The 22,270-nt window shown below is 47.7% G+C and overlaps 1 protein-coding gene across 5 annotated transcripts in view; it reads right to left on the bottom strand.

The window, feature by feature from the left end:
* garnl3 (GTPase activating Rap/RanGAP domain like 3) overlaps positions 1–22,270 on the bottom strand; it is a 235,873-nt gene that overhangs the window by 165,730 nt on the left and 47,873 nt on the right. For 4 of the 5 annotated variants that reach the window (XM_045692952.2, XM_045692967.2, XM_045692961.2 and 1 more), the window contains exon 2: positions 14,533–14,602. In XM_045692952.2, the coding sequence (XP_045548908.1) occupies positions 14,533–14,602 (70 nt within the window). Of the gene's footprint in view, positions 1–14,532; positions 14,603–21,612; positions 21,989–22,270 lie in introns of those variants that run through there. The other variant, XM_045692965.2, reaches the window with a different exon arrangement.

Here is a 22,270-nt window from a genome sequence, read left to right as displayed (position 1 = left end):
AATTCTGATTGGCTGGAATTGGCTCCCCAATGTGTGGGCCTATGCCCTCCCAGGCCCACGCATGTCTGCACCCATGCCCAGTCATGTGAAATCCATAGACTAGGGCCTAATGAATTTATTTCAATTGACTGACTTTGTTTTATGAACTGTAACTCAGTAAAATCATTGAAATTGTTGCATGTTGCATTGAACAAGGTTCATGAAGTCAATAACTTGCTTGTAAACAAATGACATTCATATTCTGACTATCTCTGAAATTCAATTAAATAATACAGTGGTAGCAATGCATGGTTATAACATCTCCCGAAAATACAGAAATGCCAATGGGGGTGGTGTTGCGGTCTATATTCAGAACCACATTCCTGTAAAGCTTAGAGAGGATCTCATGTTAATATGGCTACAGGTCCATCTGCCTCACCTAAAGCCCATTCTTGTGGGAAGCTGCTATAGACCACCAAGTGCTAACATTCAATATCTGGATAATATGTGTGAAATGCTTGATAATGTATGTGATATCAACAGAGAGGTATATTTTCTGGGTGATTTAAATATTGACTTGCTTTCATCAAGCTGCCCACTCAAGAAAAAACTTCAAACTGTAACCAATGCCTGCAACTTAGGTTCAGGTTATCAATCAACCTACCAGGGTAGTTACAAACAGCACAGGAATTAAATCATCAACATGTATTGATCACATCTTTACTAATGCGGCAGACATTTGCCTTGAAGCAGTATCCAAATCCATTGGATGTAGTGATCACAATATAGTGGCCATATCTAGGAAAACCAAAGTTCCAAAGGCTGAGCCTAATATAGTGTATAAGAGGTCATACAAGAAGTTTTGTAGTGATTCTTATGTTGATGATGTAAAGAATATTTGCTGTCTGTGGTGTGTAATGAGGAGAAACCAGACGCTGCACTTGACACATTTATGAAATTGCTTATTCCAGTTACTAATAAGCACGCACCCATTAAGAAAATGACTGTAAAAACTGTTCATTGATGAGGAATTAAAAAATTGTATGGTTGAGAGGGATGAGGCAAAGGTATGGCAAATGAGTCTGGCAGCACAACCAATTGGCAAACGTACTGCAAATTGAGAATTTTTTTATTTATTTTTATTTTACCTTGATTTAATTAGGCAAGTCAGTTAAGAACACATTTTAGGAACAGTGGGTTAACTGCCTTGTTCAGGGGCAGAAGGACAGATTTTTGCCTTGACAGCTCGGGGATTCGATCTTGCAAGCTCGGTTACTAGTCCAACGCTCTAACCACTAGGCTACCTGACACCCCAAATCATGTGACTAAACTAACTAAAAATCGAATTAAACTATACTATGAAAAAAAAGGATTTAAAGAATGATAGCACTTGCACTTGAGTAAAAAAAGTAAAAATTAAAAAAGCTTTGTAGCACCTTAAATGATATTTTGGGCAAAATACCACACAAAATACCCCACAAATGAACAAGGCACACCTGTTAATTGAAATGCATTCCAGGTGACTACCTCATGAAGCTGGTTGAGAGAATGCCAAAAGTGTGCAAAGCTGTCATCAAGGTAAAGGGTGGCTACTTTGAAAAATTTCAAATATAAAATATATTTGGATTTGTTTAACACTTTTCTGGTTACTACATGATTCCATGTGTTATTTCATAGTTTTGATGTCTTCACTACAATGTAGAAAATAGTAAAAATAAAGAAAAACTCTGGAATGAGTAGGTGTGTCTAAACCTGTATATTTTTCTTTGTATTTATTTATTTAGCTCAGAAACCTTATTGGGGAACCCTGGTCTAAGCTCGAATGGCTCCAATAGTGATGTTTTGGAGCAGTAGGCCTTAGAACGCATGAGGGCCGTTCTGGGAGGCTGTGGCTGCCTGAGGTGCCTTGTGTGTGGGCACGCGCTTCAGGCGAGCCTGGAGATCACATAGAGAGAGATTGAGAAAGATGGTGTGATGTCAGAACTGGTAGGCCGTCATTGTAAATAATAATTTATTCTTAACTGACTTGCCTAGATAAATAAAGGTTAAATACAAATAAATACATAAAAAGTGTGTGTGTGTGTGGTACAGTAGTTCTTGGACCACCATGGGCCATTGTTTATCCCTCTAACTGGATGACAGAGTAATGTTTGAACTCCAGCACAGCAAACATTCAATTCAATACAACTTTATTTATGTCCACAGGGATAAAACAGCCTTTAGGTAAACACAAGAGGCAGGTCTCTAAATACGCAGAGTCACCTTGAAAAACAACATGGTCAGTGGTGGGAAAAGTACTACATATTCATATTTGAGTAAAAGTAAAACATTCTAGTAAATGCTATACATCAAATTCCTTATATGAAGCAAACCACACAGCACCATGTTATTTCTTCTTTGGGGACAGAGCGGGGCACACCCCAACACTCAGACATCATTTACAAACTCAGTGTTTGTGTTTAGTGAGTCCGCCAGATCAGAGGCAGTAGGGATGACAATGCATGAATTGGACCATAATTCTGTCCTGCCTGAGCATTCGAAAAGTAACTTTTTGGTGTCAGGGAAAATGTATGGGAGTAAAAAGTACATATTTTCTTTAGGAATGTAGTGGAGTAAAAGTAAACATTGTCAAAAATATAAATAGTAAAGTACATATACTGCAGAAAACTACTTAAATAGCACTTTCAATTATTTTTACTTAAGTACTTTACACCACTGACTATGGTTAGCATTAGCTACAGTAAACAACCCAAATTACATTTTGATGGAATCAATTGACATTGACAACAAACCAAACCTTAATATTGGCATCAGTGACAACATTCATCCGCGACAAACCAAAGCAATAGAAAGATGTCTTTACCAACTGTTTTCTGACTCCGTTTGTCTGTTGTTATTGTACTATAGTCCCAACTAACAGTCAATAAAAGTGGCCAAGATAAGCTAAATGCATGATGAATGTAAGGTTAGAGGGAATGAATGGCCTAGCGACCGTTATCATTGGACTACCTGTCGTGTGTTCATACCCAGTTTGGTAAGTGCTATAATAGCATATTAGCCCTAGCATAATAGCAATGTTTTGTTCCCAACAATAACTTCACAATCAAAGCAACGTTACGTGTCACCACAAAAGCCATGGCCCTTGGCATGGGAAACAACTACTTCTAGGTATCAGAGCAGGTGATGTCACCAATACAAATCAAATCAAACTTTATTTGTCACATGCGCCGAGTACAACAAGTGTAGACCTTACCGTTGAACACTTACTTACAAGCCCTTAACCAACAGTGCAGTTCAAGAAGAGTTAAGAAAATATTTACCAAGTAAACTAAAGTAAAAAAAATAAATGAAAGTAACACAATAAGAATAAGAATAACAAGGCTCTATACAGGGAGTACCAATACCGAGTCAATGTGCGGGGGTACAGGTTAGTTGAGGTACTTTGTACATGTAGGTACGTCCTGGATGGCAGGAAGTTTGGCTCCAGTGATGTACTGAGCCGTATGTACTACCCTCTGTAGCGCCTTACGGTCAGATGCCGAGCAGATGCCATACCAGGCATTGATGCAACCAGTCAGGATGCTCTCAATGGTGCAGCTGTAGAACCTTTTGAGGATCTGGGGACCCATGCCAAATCTTTTCAGTCTCCTGAGTAGGAAAAGGTTTTGTCGTGCTCTCTTCACGACTTTCTTGGTGTGTTTGGACCATGATAGTTTGTTGGTGATGTGGACAACAACAAAAAAAATGCATGAAATGAAATGTATGTATTCATTACTGTAAGTCGCTCTGGATAAGAGCGTCTACTAAATGACTAAAATGTAAATGTAAATGTAGTCCACGATCAGCTCCTTTGTCTTGCTCACATTGAGGGAGAGGTTGTTGTCCTGGCACCACACTGCCAGTTCTCTGACCTCCTCTCTATAGGCCGTCTCATCGTTGTCGTGATCAGGCCTACCACTGTCGTGTTGTCAGCAAACTTAATGATGGTGTTGGAGTCGTGTTTGGCCATGCAGTTGTGGGTGAACAGAGAGTACAGGAGGGGACTAAGTACACACCCCTGAGGGGTCCCAGTGTTAAGGATCAGCGTGGCAGACGTGTTGTTGCCTACTCTTACCACATGGGGGTGGCCCGTCAGGAAGTCCAGGATCCAGTTGCAGAGGGAGGTGTTTAGTCCCAGTGTCCTTAGCTTAGTGATGAGCTTTGTGGGAACTATGGTGTTGAACGCTGAGCTGTAGTCAATAAACAGCATTCTCACATAGGTGTTCCATTTGTCCAGGTGGGAAAGGGCAGTGTGTAGTACGATTGAGATGCGTCATCTGTGGATCTGTTGGGGCGGTATGTGAATTGGAGTGGGTCTAGGGTGTCCGGGAGGATGCTGTTGATGTGAGCCATGACCAGCCTTTCAAAGCACTTCATGGCTACCGACATGAGCGCTACAGGGCGGTAATCATTTAGGCAGGTTACCTTCACTTCCTTGGGCACAGGGCCTATGGTGTTCTGCTTGAAACATGTAGGTATTACAGACTCGGTCAGGGAGAGGTTGAAAATGTCAGTGAAGACACTTGACAGTTGGTCCGTGCATGCTTTGAGTACACGTCCTGGTAATCCGTCTGGCCCAGTGGCTTTGTGAATGTTGACCTGTTTAAAGGTTTTGTTCACATCGGCTACCGAGAGCATTATCACACAGTCATCCAGAACAGCTGGTGCTCTTGTGCATGTTACAGTGTTGCTTGCCTCGAAGCGAGCATAAAAGGCATTTAGCTCATCTGGTAGGCTCGCGTTACTGGGCAGCTCACGTCTGGGTTTCCCTTTGTAGTCCGTAATAGTTTTCAAGCCCTGCCACATCCGACAAGCGTCAGAGCCGGTGTAGTAGGATTCAATCTTAATCCTGCATTGACGCTTTGTTTGTTTGATGGTTCGTCTGAGGGCATAGCAGGATTTGTTATAGCGTCCGGATTAGTCTCCCGCTCCTTGAAAGCGGCAGCTCTAGCCTTTAGCTTGATGCGGATGTTGCCTGTAATCCATGGCTTCTGGTTGGGATATGTACGTACGGTCACTGTGGGGACGACATCGTCGATGCACTCATTGATGAAGCCGATGACTGAGGTGGTGTACTCCTCAATGCCACTGGATGAATCCCGGAACATATTCCAGTCTGTGCTAGCAAAACAGTCCTGTAGTGTAGCATCTGCGTCATCCGACCACTTCCGTATTGAGCAAGTCACTGGTACTTCCTGCTTTAGTTTTTGCTTGTAAGCAGGAATCAGGGTGATATCATTATAGTCAGATTTGCCAAATGGAGGGCAGGGGAGAGCTTTATATGCATCTCTGTGTGTGGCATGCTGGTAAAAATTTGGTAAAACTGATTTAAGTTTGCCTAATTTAAAGTCCCCGGCCAATAGGAGCACCGCTTCTGGGTGAGAGCGGTCTTAGTGCCAGCTTCGTTCTGTGGTGGTAAATAGACAGCTACGAATTATATAGATGAGATCTCTCTTGGAAGATAGTGTGGTCTACAGCTTATCATAAGGTACTCTACCTCAGGCGAGCAATAACTCGAGACTTCTTTAATATTAGACATCACGCACCAGCTGTTATTGACAAATAGACACACACCCCCACCCCTCGTCTTACCAGACGTAGCCTCTCTGTTCTGCCGGTGCATGCTACTAGCGTAAACACAGCTAACTAGATAACCATTCCACGCTGGCAAGAAAGGCCACATACACATACAGTGTTAATGTGTGTGTCTGTCTGTGTGTGTGTGTGTGTTAGTCTGTATGTGTGTGTGTGTGTGTGTGTGTGTGTGTAGTGTGTGTGTGTGTGTGTGTGTGTGTGTGTGTGTGTGTGTGTGTGTTTATGATATGATTCTGTAAGTATGGCATGGGGGGATAATGGGAGCCCTATGTGGGCTGACAGACAGGACAGAGAGTGTAAAGGGGGTGGAGTTCTAGTCTTGAAAACATTCTAGGGAGAGGGGGATGAGAAGGTTAGGGAGGGATTGAGGGGTGACGGGCTGAGAGTGGCCTCACTGAAGGGCGCAGTTAGCCAGAATCACATGGTGGATGCTGAAGAGAGGACGGCTTCACTCCAAAGCTGTCGCCCTCTGTTTATGTCACAGCCTGCCTTGTCACATCTCATTCCCTTCCAGCTGAGGTGTGTGTGTGTGTGTGTGTGTGTGTGTGTGTGTGTGTGTGTGTGTGTGTGTGTGTGTGTGTGTGTGTGTGTGTGTGTGTGTGTGTGTTTGCGTGTGTTTGTGTGTGTGTGTGTGTGTGTGTGTGTGTGTGTGTGTTATTTTAACATGAATTTATTTACTTTGCATTTAGAAAGCTGGTCAAATAAACAATCTAAATATATAGATTTAAATAGAAAGCAGAAAACAGTCAGTAATGAGTGTGAAGGGATGTTTCTAAATGTTTTCTTTACATGAATGACTGGGTCTGGCTCAAACTGAACCCCTTCATTAAGGCTGGTGAGAGCCTAACATACACACACACATACACTTAAACCAATAAGTTATTTTACATACACAGAGACACGTACGCACATGCACGCAGACACATACACACAGACTTACATAGACTCCTACCCTCTCCTTCCTCTAACTCTTTCTCTTTATTCTTCTGTCTGTCAGCAGCAATTCCATTCAAAGTAATGCAAAGCCTGATTGTGTGATGTACAATAAAGCCAAACAAGCGACCATTAAAGTGATGTCACCCAAACCTGACAGCCTTTGATTAAACCATCACAGATGCAATTGACATCAAATTAAGTTAATAGCATTTTATACAGAAATACACACCTTGACAGGGTGTGTATTTCCTGCCTCCCCTACCGCCCTGCCTCCACTACCGCCCTGCCTCCACTACGACGTGCTGCCCCTAACACCCTGCCTCCCTACCGCCCTGCCTCCACTACCGCCCTGCCTCCACTACCTCCCTGCCTCCCCTACCACCCTGCCTCCCCTACCTCCCTGCCTCCACTACCTCCCTGCCTCCCCTACCTCCCTGCCTCCCCTACCACCCTGCCTCCCCTACCACCATGCCTCCACTACCTCCCTGCCTCCCCTACCTCCCTGCCTCCCTGCCTCCCCTACCACCCTGCCTCCCCTACCTCCCTGCCTCCCCTACCTCCCTGCCTCCCATACCACCCTGCCTCCCCTAACCTCCCTGCCTCCCCTACCACCCTGCCTCCCCTACCTCCCTGCCTCCCCTACCACGCTGCCTCCCCTACCTCCCTGCCTCCCCTACCTCCTGCCTCCCCTACCACCCTGCCTCCCCTACCTCCCTGCCTCCCCTACCACCCTGCCTCCCCTACCACCATGCCTCCACTACCTCCCTGCCTCCCCTACCTCCCTGCCTCCCTGCCTCCCCTACCACCCTGCCTCCCCTACCTCCCTGCCTCCCCTACCTCCCTGCCTCCCCTACCACCCTGCCTCCCCTAACCTCCCTGCCTCCCCTACCACCCTGCCTCCCCTACCTCCCTGCCTCCCCTACCACGCTGCCTCCCCTACCTCCCTGCCTCCCCTACCTCCTGCCTCCCCTACCACCCTGCCTCCCCTACCTCCCTGCCTCCCCTACCTCCCTGCCTCCCCTACCTCCCTCCTCCCCTACCACCCTGCTTCCCCTACCACCCTGCCTCCCCGCCTCCCCTACCGCCCCGCCTCCCCTACCACCCCGCCTCCCCTACCACCCTGCCTCCCCTACCTCCCTGCCTCCCCTACCACCCTGCCTCCCCTACCTCCCTGCCTCCCCTACCTCCCTGCCTCCCCTACCTGCCTGCCTCCCCTACCTCCCTCCTCCCCTACCACCCTGCTTCCCCTACCACCCTGCCTCCCCTACCACCCTGCCTCCCCTACCTCCCTGCCTCCCTGCCTCCCCTACCTCCCTGCCTCCCCTACCTCCCTGCCTCCCTGCCTCCCCTACCTCCCTGCCTCCCCTACCACCCTGCCTCCCCTACCACCCTGCCTCCCCTACCTCCCTGCCTCCCCTACCTCCCTGCCTCCCCTACCGCCCTGCCTCCTCTACCGCCCTGCCTCCCCTACCGCCCTGCCTCCACTACCGCCCTGCCTCCACTACGACGTGCTGCCCCTAACGCCCTGCCTCCACTACCGCCCTGCCTCCACTACCGCCCTGCCTCCACTACCACCCTGCCTCCACTACCAACCTGCCTCCCCTACCGCCCTGCTGCCCCTAACGCCCTGCCTCCCCTTCTGCCGTGCTGCCCCTAACGCCCTGCCTCCTCTACCGCCGTGCTGCCCCTAACGCCCTGCCTCCCCTACCACCCTGCCTCCTCTACCTCCCTGCCTCCTCTACCGCCCTGCTGCCCCTAACGCCCTGCCTCCCCTACCGCCGTGCTGCCCCTAACGCCCTGCCTCCCCTACCACCCTGCCTCCTCTACCGCCCTGCCTCCTCTACCGCCCTGCTGCCCCTAACGCCCTGCCTCCCCTACCGCCGTGCTGCCCCTAACGCCCTGCCTCCCCTACCGCCCTGCCTCCTCTACCGCCCTGCTGCCCCTAACGCCCTGCCTCCCCTACCGCCCTGCCTCCCCTACCGCCGTGCTGCCCCTAACGCCCTGCCTCCCCTACCACCCTGCCTCCTCTACCGCCCTGCTGCCCCTAACGCCCTGCCTCCCCTACCGCCGTGCTGCCCCTAACGCCCTGCCTCCCCTACCACCCTGCCTCCTCTACCGCCCTGCCTCCTCTACCGCCCTGCTGCCCCTAACGCCCTGCCTCCCCTACCGCCGTGCTGCCCCTAACGCCCTGCCTCCCCTACCGCCCTGCCTCCTCTACCGCCCTGCTGCCCCTAACGCCCTGCCTCCCCTACCGCCGTGCTGCCCCTAACGCCCTGCCTCCCCTAACGCCCTGCCTCCCCTATCGCCCTGCCTCCTCTACCGCCCTGCTGCCCCTAACGCCCTGCCTCCCCTACCGCCGGCTGCCCCTCGCCGCCTCCGCGCCCCACCGCCCGCCCCCACCGCCCTGCGCCCCTCGCCCTGCCCCCCACCGCCCTGCCTCCCCTACCGCCCTGCCTCCTCCACCACCCTGCCTCCCCTACCGCCCTGCTGCCCCTAACTCCCTGCCTCCACTACCACCCTGCCTCCCCTACCGCCCTGCTGCCCCTAACGCCCTGCCTCCTCCACCACCCTGCCTCCTCTACCGCCCTGCTGCCCCTACCGCCCTGCCTCCTCCACCACCCTGCCTCCCCTACCGCCCTGCTGCCCCTAACGCCCTGCCTCCACTACCGCCCTGCCTCCACTACCGCCCTGCCTCCACTACCACCCTGCCTCCACTACCAACCTGCCTCCCCTACCGCCCTGCTGCCCCTAACGCCCTGCCTCCCCTTCTGCCGTGCTGCCCCTAACGCCCTGCCTCCTCTACCGCCGTGCTGCCCCTAACGCCCTGCCTCCCCTACCACCCTGCCTCCTCTACCGCCCTGCCTCCTCTACCGCCCTGCTGCCCCTAACGCCCTGCCTCCCCTACCGCCGTGCTGCCCCTAACGCCCTGCCTCCCCTACCACCCTGCCTCCTCTACCGCCCTGCCTCCTCTACCGCCCTGCTGCCCCTAACGCCCTGCCTCCCCTACCGCCGTGCTGCCCCTAACGCCCTGCCTCCCCTACCGCCCTGCCTCCTCTACCGCCCTGCTGCCCCTAACGCCCTGCCTCCCCTACCGCCCTGCCTCCTCTACCGCCCTGCTGCCCCTAACGCCCTGCCTCCTCCACCACCCTGCCTCCTCTACCGCCCTGCTGCCCCTACCGCCCTGCCTCCTCCACCACCCTGCCTCCCCTACCGCCCTGCTGCCCCTAACGCCCTGCCTCCTCCACCACCCTGCCTCCTCTACCGCCCTGCTGCCCCTACCGCCCTGCCTCCTCCACCGCCCTGCCTCCCCTACCGCCCTGCCTCCTCCACCACCCTGCCTCCCCTACCGCCCTGCTGCCCCTAACGCCCTGCCTCCTCCACCACCCTGCCTCCCCTACCGCCCTGCTGCCCCTAACGCCCTGCCTCCTCCACCACCCTGCCTCCTCTACCGCCCTGCTGCCCCTACCGCCCTGCCTCCTCCACCACCCTGCCTCCCCTACCGCCCTGCTGCCCCTAACGCCCTGCCTCCCCTACCGCTATGCCTCCCCATCCCACAAAAACAGTATTGGCTTTTCAAACCTGGAAAGTAACTCTCTCTCGTTCTCTCTCTCTCTGCGTGTTTGTGTGGGCATACGTTCATTGTTGTGTGAATGATTCATCAGGTCCTGCCTGCTGGTGGGTATTGATTCATCAGGTCCTGCATGCTGGTGGGTATTGATTCATCAGGTCCTGCCTGCTGGTGGGTATTGATTCATCAGGTCCTGCCTGCTGGTGGGTATTGATTCATCAGGTCCTGCTTGCTGGTGGGTATTGATTCATCAGGTCCTGCCTGCTGGTGGGTATTGATTCATCAGGTCCTGCTTGCTGGTGGGTATTGATTCATCAGGTCATCAGGTCCTCATCAGGTGATTCATCGGGTCCTGCCTGCTGGTGGGTAGTGATTCATCGGGTCCTGCCTGCTGGTGGGTAGTGATTCATCGGGTCCTGCCTGCTGGTGGGTAGTGATTCATCGGGTCCTGCCTGCTGGTGGGTATTGATTCATCGGGTCCTGCCTGCTGGTGGGTAGTGATTCATCGGGTCCTGCCTGCTGGTGGGTATTGATTCATCAGGTCCTGCTTGCTGGTGGGTATTGATTCATCAGGTCCTGCTTGCTGGTGGGTATTGATTCATCAGGTCCTGCCTGCTGGTGGGTATTGATTCATCAGGTCCTGCCTGCTGGTGGGTATTGATTCATCAGGTTCTGCCTGCTGGTGGGTATTGATTCATCAGGTCCTGCATGCTGGTGGGTATTGATTCATCAGGTCCTGCCTGCTGGTGGGTATTGATTCATCAGGTCCTGCCTGCTGGTGGGTATTGATTCATCAGGTCCTGCTTGCTGGTGGGTATTGATTCATCAGGTCCTGCCTGCTGGTGGGTATTGATTCATCAGGTCCTGCTTGCTGGTGGGTATTGATTCATCAGGTCATCAGGTCCTCATCAGGTGATTCATCGGGTCCTGCCTGCTGGTGGGTAGTGATTCATCGGGTCCTGCCTGCTGGTGGGTAGTGATTCATCGGGTCCTGCCTGCTGGTGGGTATTGATTCATCAGGTCCTGCTTGCTGGTGGGTATTGATTCATCAGGTCCTGCTTGCTGGTGGGTATTGATTCATCAGGTCCTGCCTGCTGGTGGGTATTGATTCATCAGGTCCTGCCTGCTGGTGGGTATTGATTCATCAGGTCCTGCCTGCTGGTGGGTATTGATTCATCAGGTCCTGCCTGCTGGTGGGTATTGATTCATCAGGTCCTGCCTGCTGGTGGGTATTGATTCATCAGGTCTTGCCTGCTGGTGGGTATTGATTAAACATTATTTGTCTCTCTCTCTTCTCCCTGTAATGAGGAGGCCCTCAGGCACAGTGCCACGCACGGTCTGCTGAGACACACCGACACACACGGGCACGCAGACACATTCACACACACAAACACAAGTGCGCACACGCAAGTACACATGCACACACACATATAGAGATGCAACTTTGTCTCTCTCTCTAAGCAGTGCTGAGTAGTGTATGGTCCTAGGAGGCCTTGCAGTGAGGTCCGTATGATCAAACTGTCTAATAGCTGGCACTACAATACAGACACAGAGATAATATTCTCTTTGACACAGACTGGACATCTCTGCCCAATAGACTTTGCAGTACAGGTCAAGAATGTGGCTACGTTCTAAACTGTGCTGCTTCTACACCCTTGAAGTTCAGCCCTAGATCCAGAGAGATCCAGATAATATGCAGTGCACTTTACTGTACAGGCCAGGAAGACTGTTCCACACTGGGTAGAATGTCAAACGTTCCGCCCTAGGTATACTATAACACGCCGTTCCAAAACACACAGGATACACTTATGCAACAGCATCTCTGGACTGGTTCCAGTGGTGTGCTTGCTGGGTGGATGGAGGAGGCCACATGTGCTATCTAAGAAGTCTAAGATGGAAATAGAGAGACAGGAGGTGGAGGTATGTAATAATGGATAATATAATAAATCATATTTGCCATTTAGCAGAAACTTTTATCCAAAGCAACTTACAGTCATGCGTCCATACATTTACATTTACATATTGGTGGAGCCATAGTGGGATCCTGACATTAAAATGTTAGGTCACATGGGGCTGGGTTTATGCAGGTTTCAATTTGTGCATAGGGGACTGGCGCATAGCAGACGGACCCACTTATTAACTTCTGTCAATCAATAAAATGGCATTGGTAACGATTGGTACCGATTAGTGCTTTTTACAAATATATTTGTCATATAGTGATTTACAGCATCAACAACCCTAGGCCTAAACCTCCTAGGAGCAAACAGAAGTGACAGTGACAAGGACAGATTTCCTACTTCTAAACTTAAGAGACTCACTGAACCAACAGTTAACTATTACACTGCTAAAACAATTCCACACTACTCTGGCTGCGTTCACACAGGCAGCCCAATTCTGATCTTTCTTTCCCACTAATTGGTCTTTTGACCAATCACATCCGATCTTTTTACATCAGATCTTTTCAGAGCTGATCTGATTGGTCAAAGGCCAATTAGTGGAAAACAGATCAGAATTTAGCCTCCTGTCTAAACGCAGCCACTGTGTTCCAGATAGGAAATAAAACAGTTCACCACTACAGTGTGTTCCATATAGGACATTGGAACAATCATGTCACAGTTCTAGGTGACATCTCTAATCTGAATATTCAGGTATTCAGCATGAGAACGCCAGTATTTTATCATATTCCTCTCTCACCGCAGTGTTTGGATACTACACACACACACTGCCCATTGTGTCCTGTGTCAGTCTGCTGCTGCTGATAGGCAGCGTGTGGTTTCTCCTCAGGGTTAATCTGACACGGTGCAGCGCTAGCGTGGGCGTTAGCGCTTAGCGCTAACAAGACAAACCACCACTGTGTCTCTGGGAGGAAGTTAGTCAAGAGAGGACCCTAGCCACTTCCTCTCCCCCTGGGTGTTATCCGGACACACAGACAGGCCTCTCTCACACACACACACACACACACACACACACACACACACACACACACACACACACACACACACACACACACACACACACACACACACACACACCCCGAGCCAAGGGCTAATTTTAACCTCCGCTGCGCTGTGATAACATATACAGTAGGCTACACACACTATCAATATGACAGTGACTCAACAACTTCAATAACAGCAGAACCACAAGGCTGGCTAATAGAATAAGCAATTATAACACCATAATAACTTGACAAACTTGACAGTTAGTTTGTATAGTAAACAAAAGTCTGAGTAAAGGCACACTATGCCCTGAATAGTGTACTACTTTTCAGAAGAGAACTGCACTAAACAGGCCTTATTTTATAGGGAATGTCGTGCCATTTCAGATGCAGCAGGTGATGTCATAACAGTAGAAGGTGATGTCATCATCTGTGGTCCTGAGCATAGCTGTTTATGTTTCTCTGTATCTGTAATTGTGAGCCATGCTACATGGTGCTAGGCACTATTAAACTGGACCAATGGACCACACCCAGACAGTCATGACTCACCTCTCTCTCTCTCTCTCTCTCTCTCTCTCTCTCTCTCTAACCCTCCCTCCATCAATCCATTGAAGGGGAGAGGAAGATAGATAGAGAGGGGAGGGGGCATGGAAAGGAGAAGAGGAGGGAAAGATAGGAGGGGAAATAGGGAAGGAGGACAGAGAAAGGAGGAGAAGAGGGAGAGATAGAAGGGGAGAGAGAGAAGGAGGAGGACAGAGAAAGGAGGAGAAGAGGGAGAGATAGAAGGGGAGAGAGAGAAGGAGGAGGACAGAGAAAGGAGGAGAAGAGGGAGAGATAGAAGGGGAGAGAGAGAAGGAGGAGGACAGGGAAAGGAGAAGAGGGAGAGATAGAAGGGGAGAGAGAGAAGGAGGAGGACAGGGAAAGGAGGAGAAGAGGGAGAGATAGAAGGGGAGAGAGAGAAGGAGGAGGACAGGGAAAGGAGAAGCGGGAGAGATAGAAGGGGAGAGAGAGAAGGAGGAGGACAGAGAAAGGAGGAGAAGAGGGAGAGATAGAAGGGGAGAGAGAGAAGGAGGAGGACAGAGAAAGGAGGAGAAGCGGGAGAGATAGAAGGGGAGAGAGAGAAGGAGGAGGACAGAGAAAGGAGGAGAAGAGGGAGAGATAGAAGGGGAGAGAGAGAAGGAGGAGGACAGAGAAAGGAGGAGAAGCGGGAGAGATAGAAGGGGAGAGATAGAAGGAGGAGGACAGGGAAAGGAGGAGAAGAGGGAGAGATAGAAGGGGAGAGATAGAAGGAGGAGGACAGGGAAAGGAGGAGAAGCGGGAGAGATAGAAGGGGAGAGAGAGAAGGAGGAGGACAGAGAAAGGAGGAGAAGCGGGAGAGATAGAAGGGGAGAGAGAGAAGGAGGAGGACAGAGAAAGGAGGAGAGGGAGAGATAGAAGGGGAGAGAGGGGAACAGAATGTCAATAGGAGGTTACTCACCAGCTCGACGGAGCCATAGTGTTTTCGGCTGAAGTCTCCACGCCTGCAGCCCAAGTCCTCCGAGGCAGAGCTGCAACACAGACGCATGGTGGTCAGTCTCTCCTTTCTCTCTCCTCCATCAGGAGACTGACACACTCACTCACTCACTCCTACAGGTGGCTACTCGGCTCTACGTCTCTCTCTCTCTCTCTGTTTCTTTATTTCTCTCTCTCCCTCTCCCCCTTCTAGGTATCTATGATAGTCTCTCTCCCTCTCCCCCTTCTAGGTATCTATGATAGTCTCTCTCCCTCTCCCCCTTCTAGGTATCTATGATAGTCTCTCTCCCTCTCCCCCTTCTAGGTATCTATGATAGTCTCTCTCTCTATTTCTAGGTATCTATGATAGTCTCTCTCTCTCCTCCTAGGTATCTATGATAGTATCTCTCTCTCACCCTCACCCTCTCTCTCTCTTACCCTCTCTCTCTCTCCATCTCTCTCTCACCCTCTCTCTCTCACCCTCTCTCTCACCCTCTCTCTCTCACCCTCTCTCTCTCCATCGTTCTCTCTCTGTGGTAGGGCTAGCTAGCCAGCAGCAGCAGCACCAGTCCTGATTGAGACGAGGACCCTGATTGCATTATGTCCACAATGATAGATGGAGTCTGCCTGGGAGAGCAGACTGCTCACCCACACACAGGAGTGTTACAGGAATTTGTTTGAGATCTACGGGAGGGAGCAGGGGGAATCTCCTTCACATCTCAGGCCCAATTAAACCTGTTCAACCAATGGCATCCTCAAGAACAGGCAGATCCAATATTACAGCAAATAATACTCCAATGTACTGATAGAGAAACAAATATTTTATTCGATGGAATTTACAAGGGTATGATATTTATGAAGGACATTGTAAACAAGTACGGTAAAAGTATGTCACACAAGCAACTAACAACAGTGTGTACTGTATGCTCAATACACATTTAGAACCAACTCATCGTGGCTCTGCCACAAAATTGGAAGAGACAATTACTTAAAGAAGAAATGAAAGAATTAGTCTGTCTGCCACCCATTAAAAATCATAAATGGCTTAAATCTAAAAAAGTATCAGTTTCCCTTAAAGTCAAAAGGGAACCGTTGGGAGCAGGTCTTAGATTCCCCACTACCTTTGCATCGAGTGTAGGAACTGATAAAGAAAACAACTGACACATCAATCTTTTTCTTTCAACTTAAGCCATTATATAAAATACTTGCTACAAAAAAAAAAGCTCAATATATGGGGTGTTGAACATACAGAAACAATCAATAGAATATATTTTGGTGCTGTCCATCGGTGGCTCGCTTTGGGAGTCAGGTCCAGGAATGGTTGTTATGTCATGATATCAGGGTTCAGATGGACCTGCAAAATGCATTGTTAGGGGATCTGAAAAACCACGATCAGTCAATGGGAAATATCATTATACTCTGGGGTAAAGTATTTATTATTAGGGCAATATCAATAGAAATATCAATACAAATAGGGAAGTTCAGGAGCCTCGTAAGACATCACAGGAATATGGAGGGCTGTTTTGCTAAATGAAATAGCTAAATGTAATTGTACTGGGAAAGATGGGTTAATCTGTGGACATCGGAGGGTTGGAGTTAAGATCAGAATGATTGGCCGCTGTGGCTGAAAATCCAGCACTTGCAGAAAGAGGAAATTAGGAATATATGTTTAATTGTTGAACTACATGTACCGTACATGTGAGGAAAATAGCTGTAAGTAGCAGTAGAAGTATTGTTGTCTGTTAGTTCACTCCAATCAGGGTAGCGATGGTAGGGGGGGAAAGTATATAACATTTTAAAAAATACGAGAGATTAGAAATGATGCAAACAATTAATTTGATAGATCTACAATCTTCAATATTAAAGCTGATCGACCCCCTCAAAAAGTGTCCCCCCCCCCCCCCCCCACACAAAGAAACTATAGTGAACCACATCAATGCACCTCCACCCCCGCCTCTATACCAAAATGACTTTCCAACCTGACCGCTCAAATGATGCTACCATAAGCCATTGACTTTTAATCATATTTGTTTTCACATACAGTTCCCAATAGCATAGTTTCCAAAGGTAAAGATCTTCTGCTCCACTCGGAAGCACAAGGTAAAGATCTTCTGCTCCACTCGGAAGCACAAGGTAAAGATCTTCTGCTCCACTCGGAAGCACAAGGTAAAGATCTTCTGCTCCACTCGGAAGCACAAGGTAAAGATCTTCTGCTCCACTCGGAAGCACAAGGTAAAGATCTTCTGCTCCACTCGGAAGCACAAGGTAAAGATCTTCTGCTCCACTCGGAAGCACAAGGTAAAGATCTTCTGCTCCACTCGGAAGCACAAGGTAAAGATCTTCTGCTCCACTCGGAAGCACAAGGTAAAGATCTTCTGCTCCACTCGGAAGCACAAGGTAAAGATCTTCTGCTCCACTCGGAAGGACAAGGTAAAGATCTTCTGCTCCACTTGGAAGCACAAGGTAAAGATCTTCTGCTCCACTCGGAAGCACAAGGTAAAGATCTTCTGCTCCACTCGGAAGCACAAGGTAAAGATTTTCTGCTCCACTCGGAAGCACAAGGTAAAGACTTCTGCTCCACTCGGAAGCACCAGGTAAAGCAGCTACTGTGCCTACTGAATGGCTGCACACGCCTTGCAGTTTTCACATTTTGCTGCCTTAACATTTCATTTGTCATTCAATTCAATTTAATTCACATTTTCAAAGTATTTTTTATTTTGTATTTTATTTTAAACGAAGATGTCTTGATTACGTATGTCTTCACACCCCAGAGTTAATTCTTGGTGGGAGCATATTTAGCAGCAATTACAGCTGTAAATCATTTTGAATAAGATTATACCTCCGCACAACTCTTAGGGCAACATATATCCATTGTTTTTGTCCAAATTGCTCAAGCTCAGTAAATTTGGCTGGGAATCATTGATGTGGAGGCGGAAGAAACACACACCTGTTTAGGCGAGGTGCTGGCTAGCGGAGTAGAACACTTGAAAAAGAAAAGGAGAGCCTCACACTCTAGGAGCTCAGATGCAATAATTTAATAACCAACGTTTCAACAGCTAAGCTGTCTTCATCAGGGTATAATTGATGGACAGTAATATTAAGAGTGGGGGTGAAAAGTAAAACTCTATCCCAGGGTTAGGTATTCAGAAGACTGAGGCAGGTTTTGCTCCTTTTATATTTATTTTGATCCTGAAAAACTCCCCAGTCCCTGCCGGTGAAAAGCATACCCATAACATGATGCTGCCACCACAATAATTGAAAACAGAGTATTTTCCAATGTAATTCCTTTTTGGATGTAATTTAAGGGAGCAAAATATGAAAACTGTGCAAGTATATTTTCACGATGCACTGTATATGCAAAGACAAAGCATCAAACCCTTGTGAGCAGAGCTAGAGTGAAGTGGTCTCAAAAGTTAGACGATTCCGAAATATTGCATACCGGTATACCTACAACTATATTTTCCAGAGAATGAGTGGATATAGAGGCTTAGAAAGACACAGCAAGGCTTCCTGTATAACACTGTGGAAGATGAGAAAGAGAGCCTGTCACAGTCTGGATGGTGTCCATGTTGCTGGGCTGTCATCCTGCTGTTGTTGGAACACATCAAAGTGCTGCTAGGTATACTTACAGATAATCTGTCTGAAATTGTGTGTGTGTGTGTGTGTGTATGACCGGTTGGTGGTACAATAGTAATACAATATGGGAGAGAGTTGATCTGTGAATATGAACATAATGTGAACTATGTCTAAGTTGATATGCCAACGTCTCTCTCTCTCTCCCCCTTTCTCTTTCCTTCCTCTCGCTCCCCTCTCTCTGTCTCTCCCCCCTCTTTCTCCCCTCTCTCTCTCTATCTGCCCCCTCTCTTTCTCTCCCCTATCTCTGTCTCACTCTCTTTCTCCCCCCCTCTCTTTCTCTGTAGTGGAACAACGTTGGAGATGAATTTAGAGTATTGGTTATGCCTGGCCAAGCTTATGGATAAATGTATTCTCCCCCCTCCTCTCTTTCTCTCAGTCTCTCTCGCTCTCCATCCATCTGTAATAAACTCATATAGTGGAATTTACTGCCTTGTTATTCTTTCTTCTCATCCCTCTGTCTTTCACCTCTCACAGGAGTGTCCTGGAGGAGGGTGATAAAGGGATGAGTCCGCCCTATTGCCCTTCACCTATCCTCTCTAGGTTAATGAAAAAAATACAACTGGGGTCTTTCTGGTTAAGCTCGTCCCTCGTTCCCTCCATCCCCTCATCTTTGGCTTTTCAGTACATTGGGCAGTGCAGCATAAAACGGTATTTGGAGGTTACAGGTAGGGGTTAAAGTGTTTTGTGTGTGTGTGTGTGTGTGAGGGAAGGAGGTCCAGCTCCTCAATGTGGAACACAGTCAGCTACGTTACTAGTGAGTTATTCATGTCTAAAGGCCCAATGGAGACATTTTTATATCAATATCAAATAATTGCTGGTTAACAATTGCTAACTTAATAGATTAATATATGTGTTATAATTCCATTAAAATGGGAAAAAATGTGTTTAACAAAAGACACATCTCAGTAGGTGGTCCAGGTATGAAAGGACTCAGCACATGGGGGGGGGGGGGGGGGGGGGCGTTCCTCTTTTCTTCTCTATTGCTCCTCAAGCAAGAGGGGAGGCCGATGACATCAGAGGGCACCATCAGACCAACTCCTTGAATGGGCTAATCCATGAAGTTTGAACTCAAAACATATTTGCACTTTTTTACCCTTAAGTGTGTGTACATTATTGTATTTATACCTGGGATATTGTTTTTCAACAAGGTCAAAAAAATTGCTGGAATGCATCTTTAAAGGTTGAGGGACAGAAAAATGCTTTATAACACCTATCAAATGTTTTATTTCCTGAACCTCAAAAGCCTATTGTAAGCAGACAAGTGAATCAACAAAGGTTTACGTTTGTCATGAATCTTGGCCTAAATGTTCCCACTAGATGGGCCAGCTGTAATATCAAAATTGGCTATATCATAAACATTCAAGAAAACAAAAATGAGCTTTTTGGTCTTCATTTAATGTTAGGGTTAGGAATTAGGCTTAGCAGTGTGGTTAAGGTTAGGTTTAAAATCAGATGTTATGACTTTGTGACTGTGCCAGCTAGTGACCACCCTGTAGAGCTGCCTCCAGAACAAGATTCATGACAATAAACGCCAACCTTCTGAATCAACACTGCTGATTATCATCAGCATTGATTTCTATAATGTACATGTTTGATCACTTTAAAATATGCTGAAGTATTGGCATCCACCTGGTCAAACCCCATCCCATCCATACAGAATACCACAGTATGAGTCATAATACCCATAAAACCTAGCAGTCAAACAAGGAAATGGTCCCAATCGTTATTCCACCATTCATTTTTCCCATAAGGGATTTTAGAAACCCTTAAAATAAAGGCTGTTTCATGTAGGCTTACCCTGGCGTGATGTTTTGATAACCGTGTAAATCTCTCTATGACAAGGGTTTATCAATATATTTGCCTGTATTTACCCCCCCCCCCCCCAAAATGAGGTGCTAATTAGCTGCTAATATGGCTATCATAAAGAACTACAAATGCCATGATGATCTCAATGAGAACTTTGAACTGTCTTGGACAAGTTTTAAATTGACACAATACCTGTTAGCAAAGGTGACAGCTAGAGATGACGTGCAGAAGCTTGCAGGGATTTGTAGTCTTGCATGATGTCTACGTTTATGCTAATTAGCATTTTCAAATCTGAGAGTAAATGGAGACGAATATATTGATAAAAGTTACCTTGTCCTAGAGAGATTTAAATGACTTTTAAAACATCATGCCAAGGTAAGCCTACAGGAAACACAGCCCTTATTTGAAGTGTTTCTAAAATTCCCTATGGGAAAAATGAATGGTGGAAAAACTATTGGAACCATCCCCGTTTGACTGCTAGGTTTTATGGGTATTATGACACCTCCACCGTGGGACTCTATATGCTGTCAAGGTAGGGGAAACCCTGATCATGTTGTTTTCTTCTGGAAGGATTGGGTCACTGCAGATTAAGCTGCATTCTTACACTGACTGAATGGTTTCCTACAGGAGCAGAGAGAGAGAGATAGAGAGAGAGCGATATTGTCCTATTTTGCTGGAGGAATGCATGTTTTAGACTTGATAAATCTTGTGGTTGGAAATTAAAACATGATGCACTCACACGCATCATAACTGAGGTAGTCTGCAAGCCAGATAACAATTCATTTGGATAACATATTTCAATATCGCTATTGATGTTTTCCTGAGCGCGAGCACACTAATATTATTATGCTGTCATGCTCTCAGGGCTTCGCTGCCTGGCGCATACAACTCCATTCTACCGTGAACTAAAAAGCATTATGATGAATAATTTATGTTTTTTCCGTGTTTGTTCGTGGACATTGCCTACCAGTACCACCCCAGCAATACACGTTTCACAGAGCCGAACTAATTCAGTGTTGCTTTCATAATATTGACAACGTTCAACTATATGCCCCGAAACAGTGTTATCGATTAGCGGCCACGGTGGAAGGGCTGCGCACCGAAGCTCCCAATAACAGGTAGCTTCTATCTAGTCGAACGCTTCAGACACTTCAGGCTGGTGGTGACTTGTAGATTCAAAGGTTCAAATAGCTTAGAATATCTCGTTTTGCAGAGGGAAACAAACATCATTGCAACGGAGAGAATGGTTCACAAGCAGTCGCTCAGAAATGCAACATAAATAGCGAACATTTGGAGAGCCTACACATTCATAAAACATTTAACATTCAAATGTTTATGTAACATACGTTACTATTTATAACACTATTATTACATGGTTTACTTTTACTATGAATGAATAGGTCCAAAGCCTAATGAGTTTGTTTATTTCTGCTGCTTGTTGAACGAGAAGGATTTTTTTTCATTCCATACAAAAATGCTGCAGTGACAGTAGCCTAAACTACGAGCGCCATATGACAACACCAGAGACCTGCATTCAACAGATACACAACAAACACACAAGTCTACTAATATGGTCATAGTAGTCGCAAACACTTAGCTGACGGACCGAAATGTGTTCATTTACCGTTGGTTGAAAGTCAACAGTTTGGTAGAAGCAGGGTCCACACTGTTCATGTCCCCATGCGATATCAGTCCAACACTCAGAGAGCTTGTTTTCCTATTTATTCCTCTTCACTACGGACGCATACTGCTTTTAAACTCCTTATTCACATATTAAACCTATTTCCCCCACTGCATTCAATTCGGCTATTCTCATCCCTTAAGCGCGCAGTGGATGCTGATGAGACAGGCTTGTCGTTGCAGCATGTGACAGAATGGAGCTTTTCTACCAAAACACCTCTCTGTCTCTCCTTTTCTCCCCCTCTGCCTCTCTCTCTGCTTTTCTCCTCTTCCTCGCTCTCTATCTCTCTCTCTCTCGTTCACATTTGCAGCGAGCACAGAGCGCAACCTCCTCATACGACAGTAGTTGCCTTGGAAGAGAGCATCGCACGCACGCACGCACGCGCACACACACTCAGGAAACCTAACTGTCAGTCTTGGATTATCTGAATGTCAGAGAAAATCACAGGGGGTTAGTTTTATAACATTTGATGAGTGTCAAGTGATAGAAATAAGCCTGGAATAAATTAAGAGTTTACTTCCAAAACGCTATATCCACCTTTTTTCCCCCACATTTGTGTTTTTTCATCAGAAATGATTGCTTATGGGTACCTTCATGTGTG

This window comes from Salmo salar, chromosome 01, assembly GCF_965601325.2.
Source record: "Salmo salar chromosome 01, fSalSal1, whole genome shotgun sequence".
Taxonomy (NCBI): Eukaryota; Metazoa; Chordata; class Actinopteri; order Salmoniformes; family Salmonidae; genus Salmo; species Salmo salar.
Note: the sequence above shows the minus strand (reverse complement) of the source record. Positions and strands in the feature narration are given on the sequence as shown.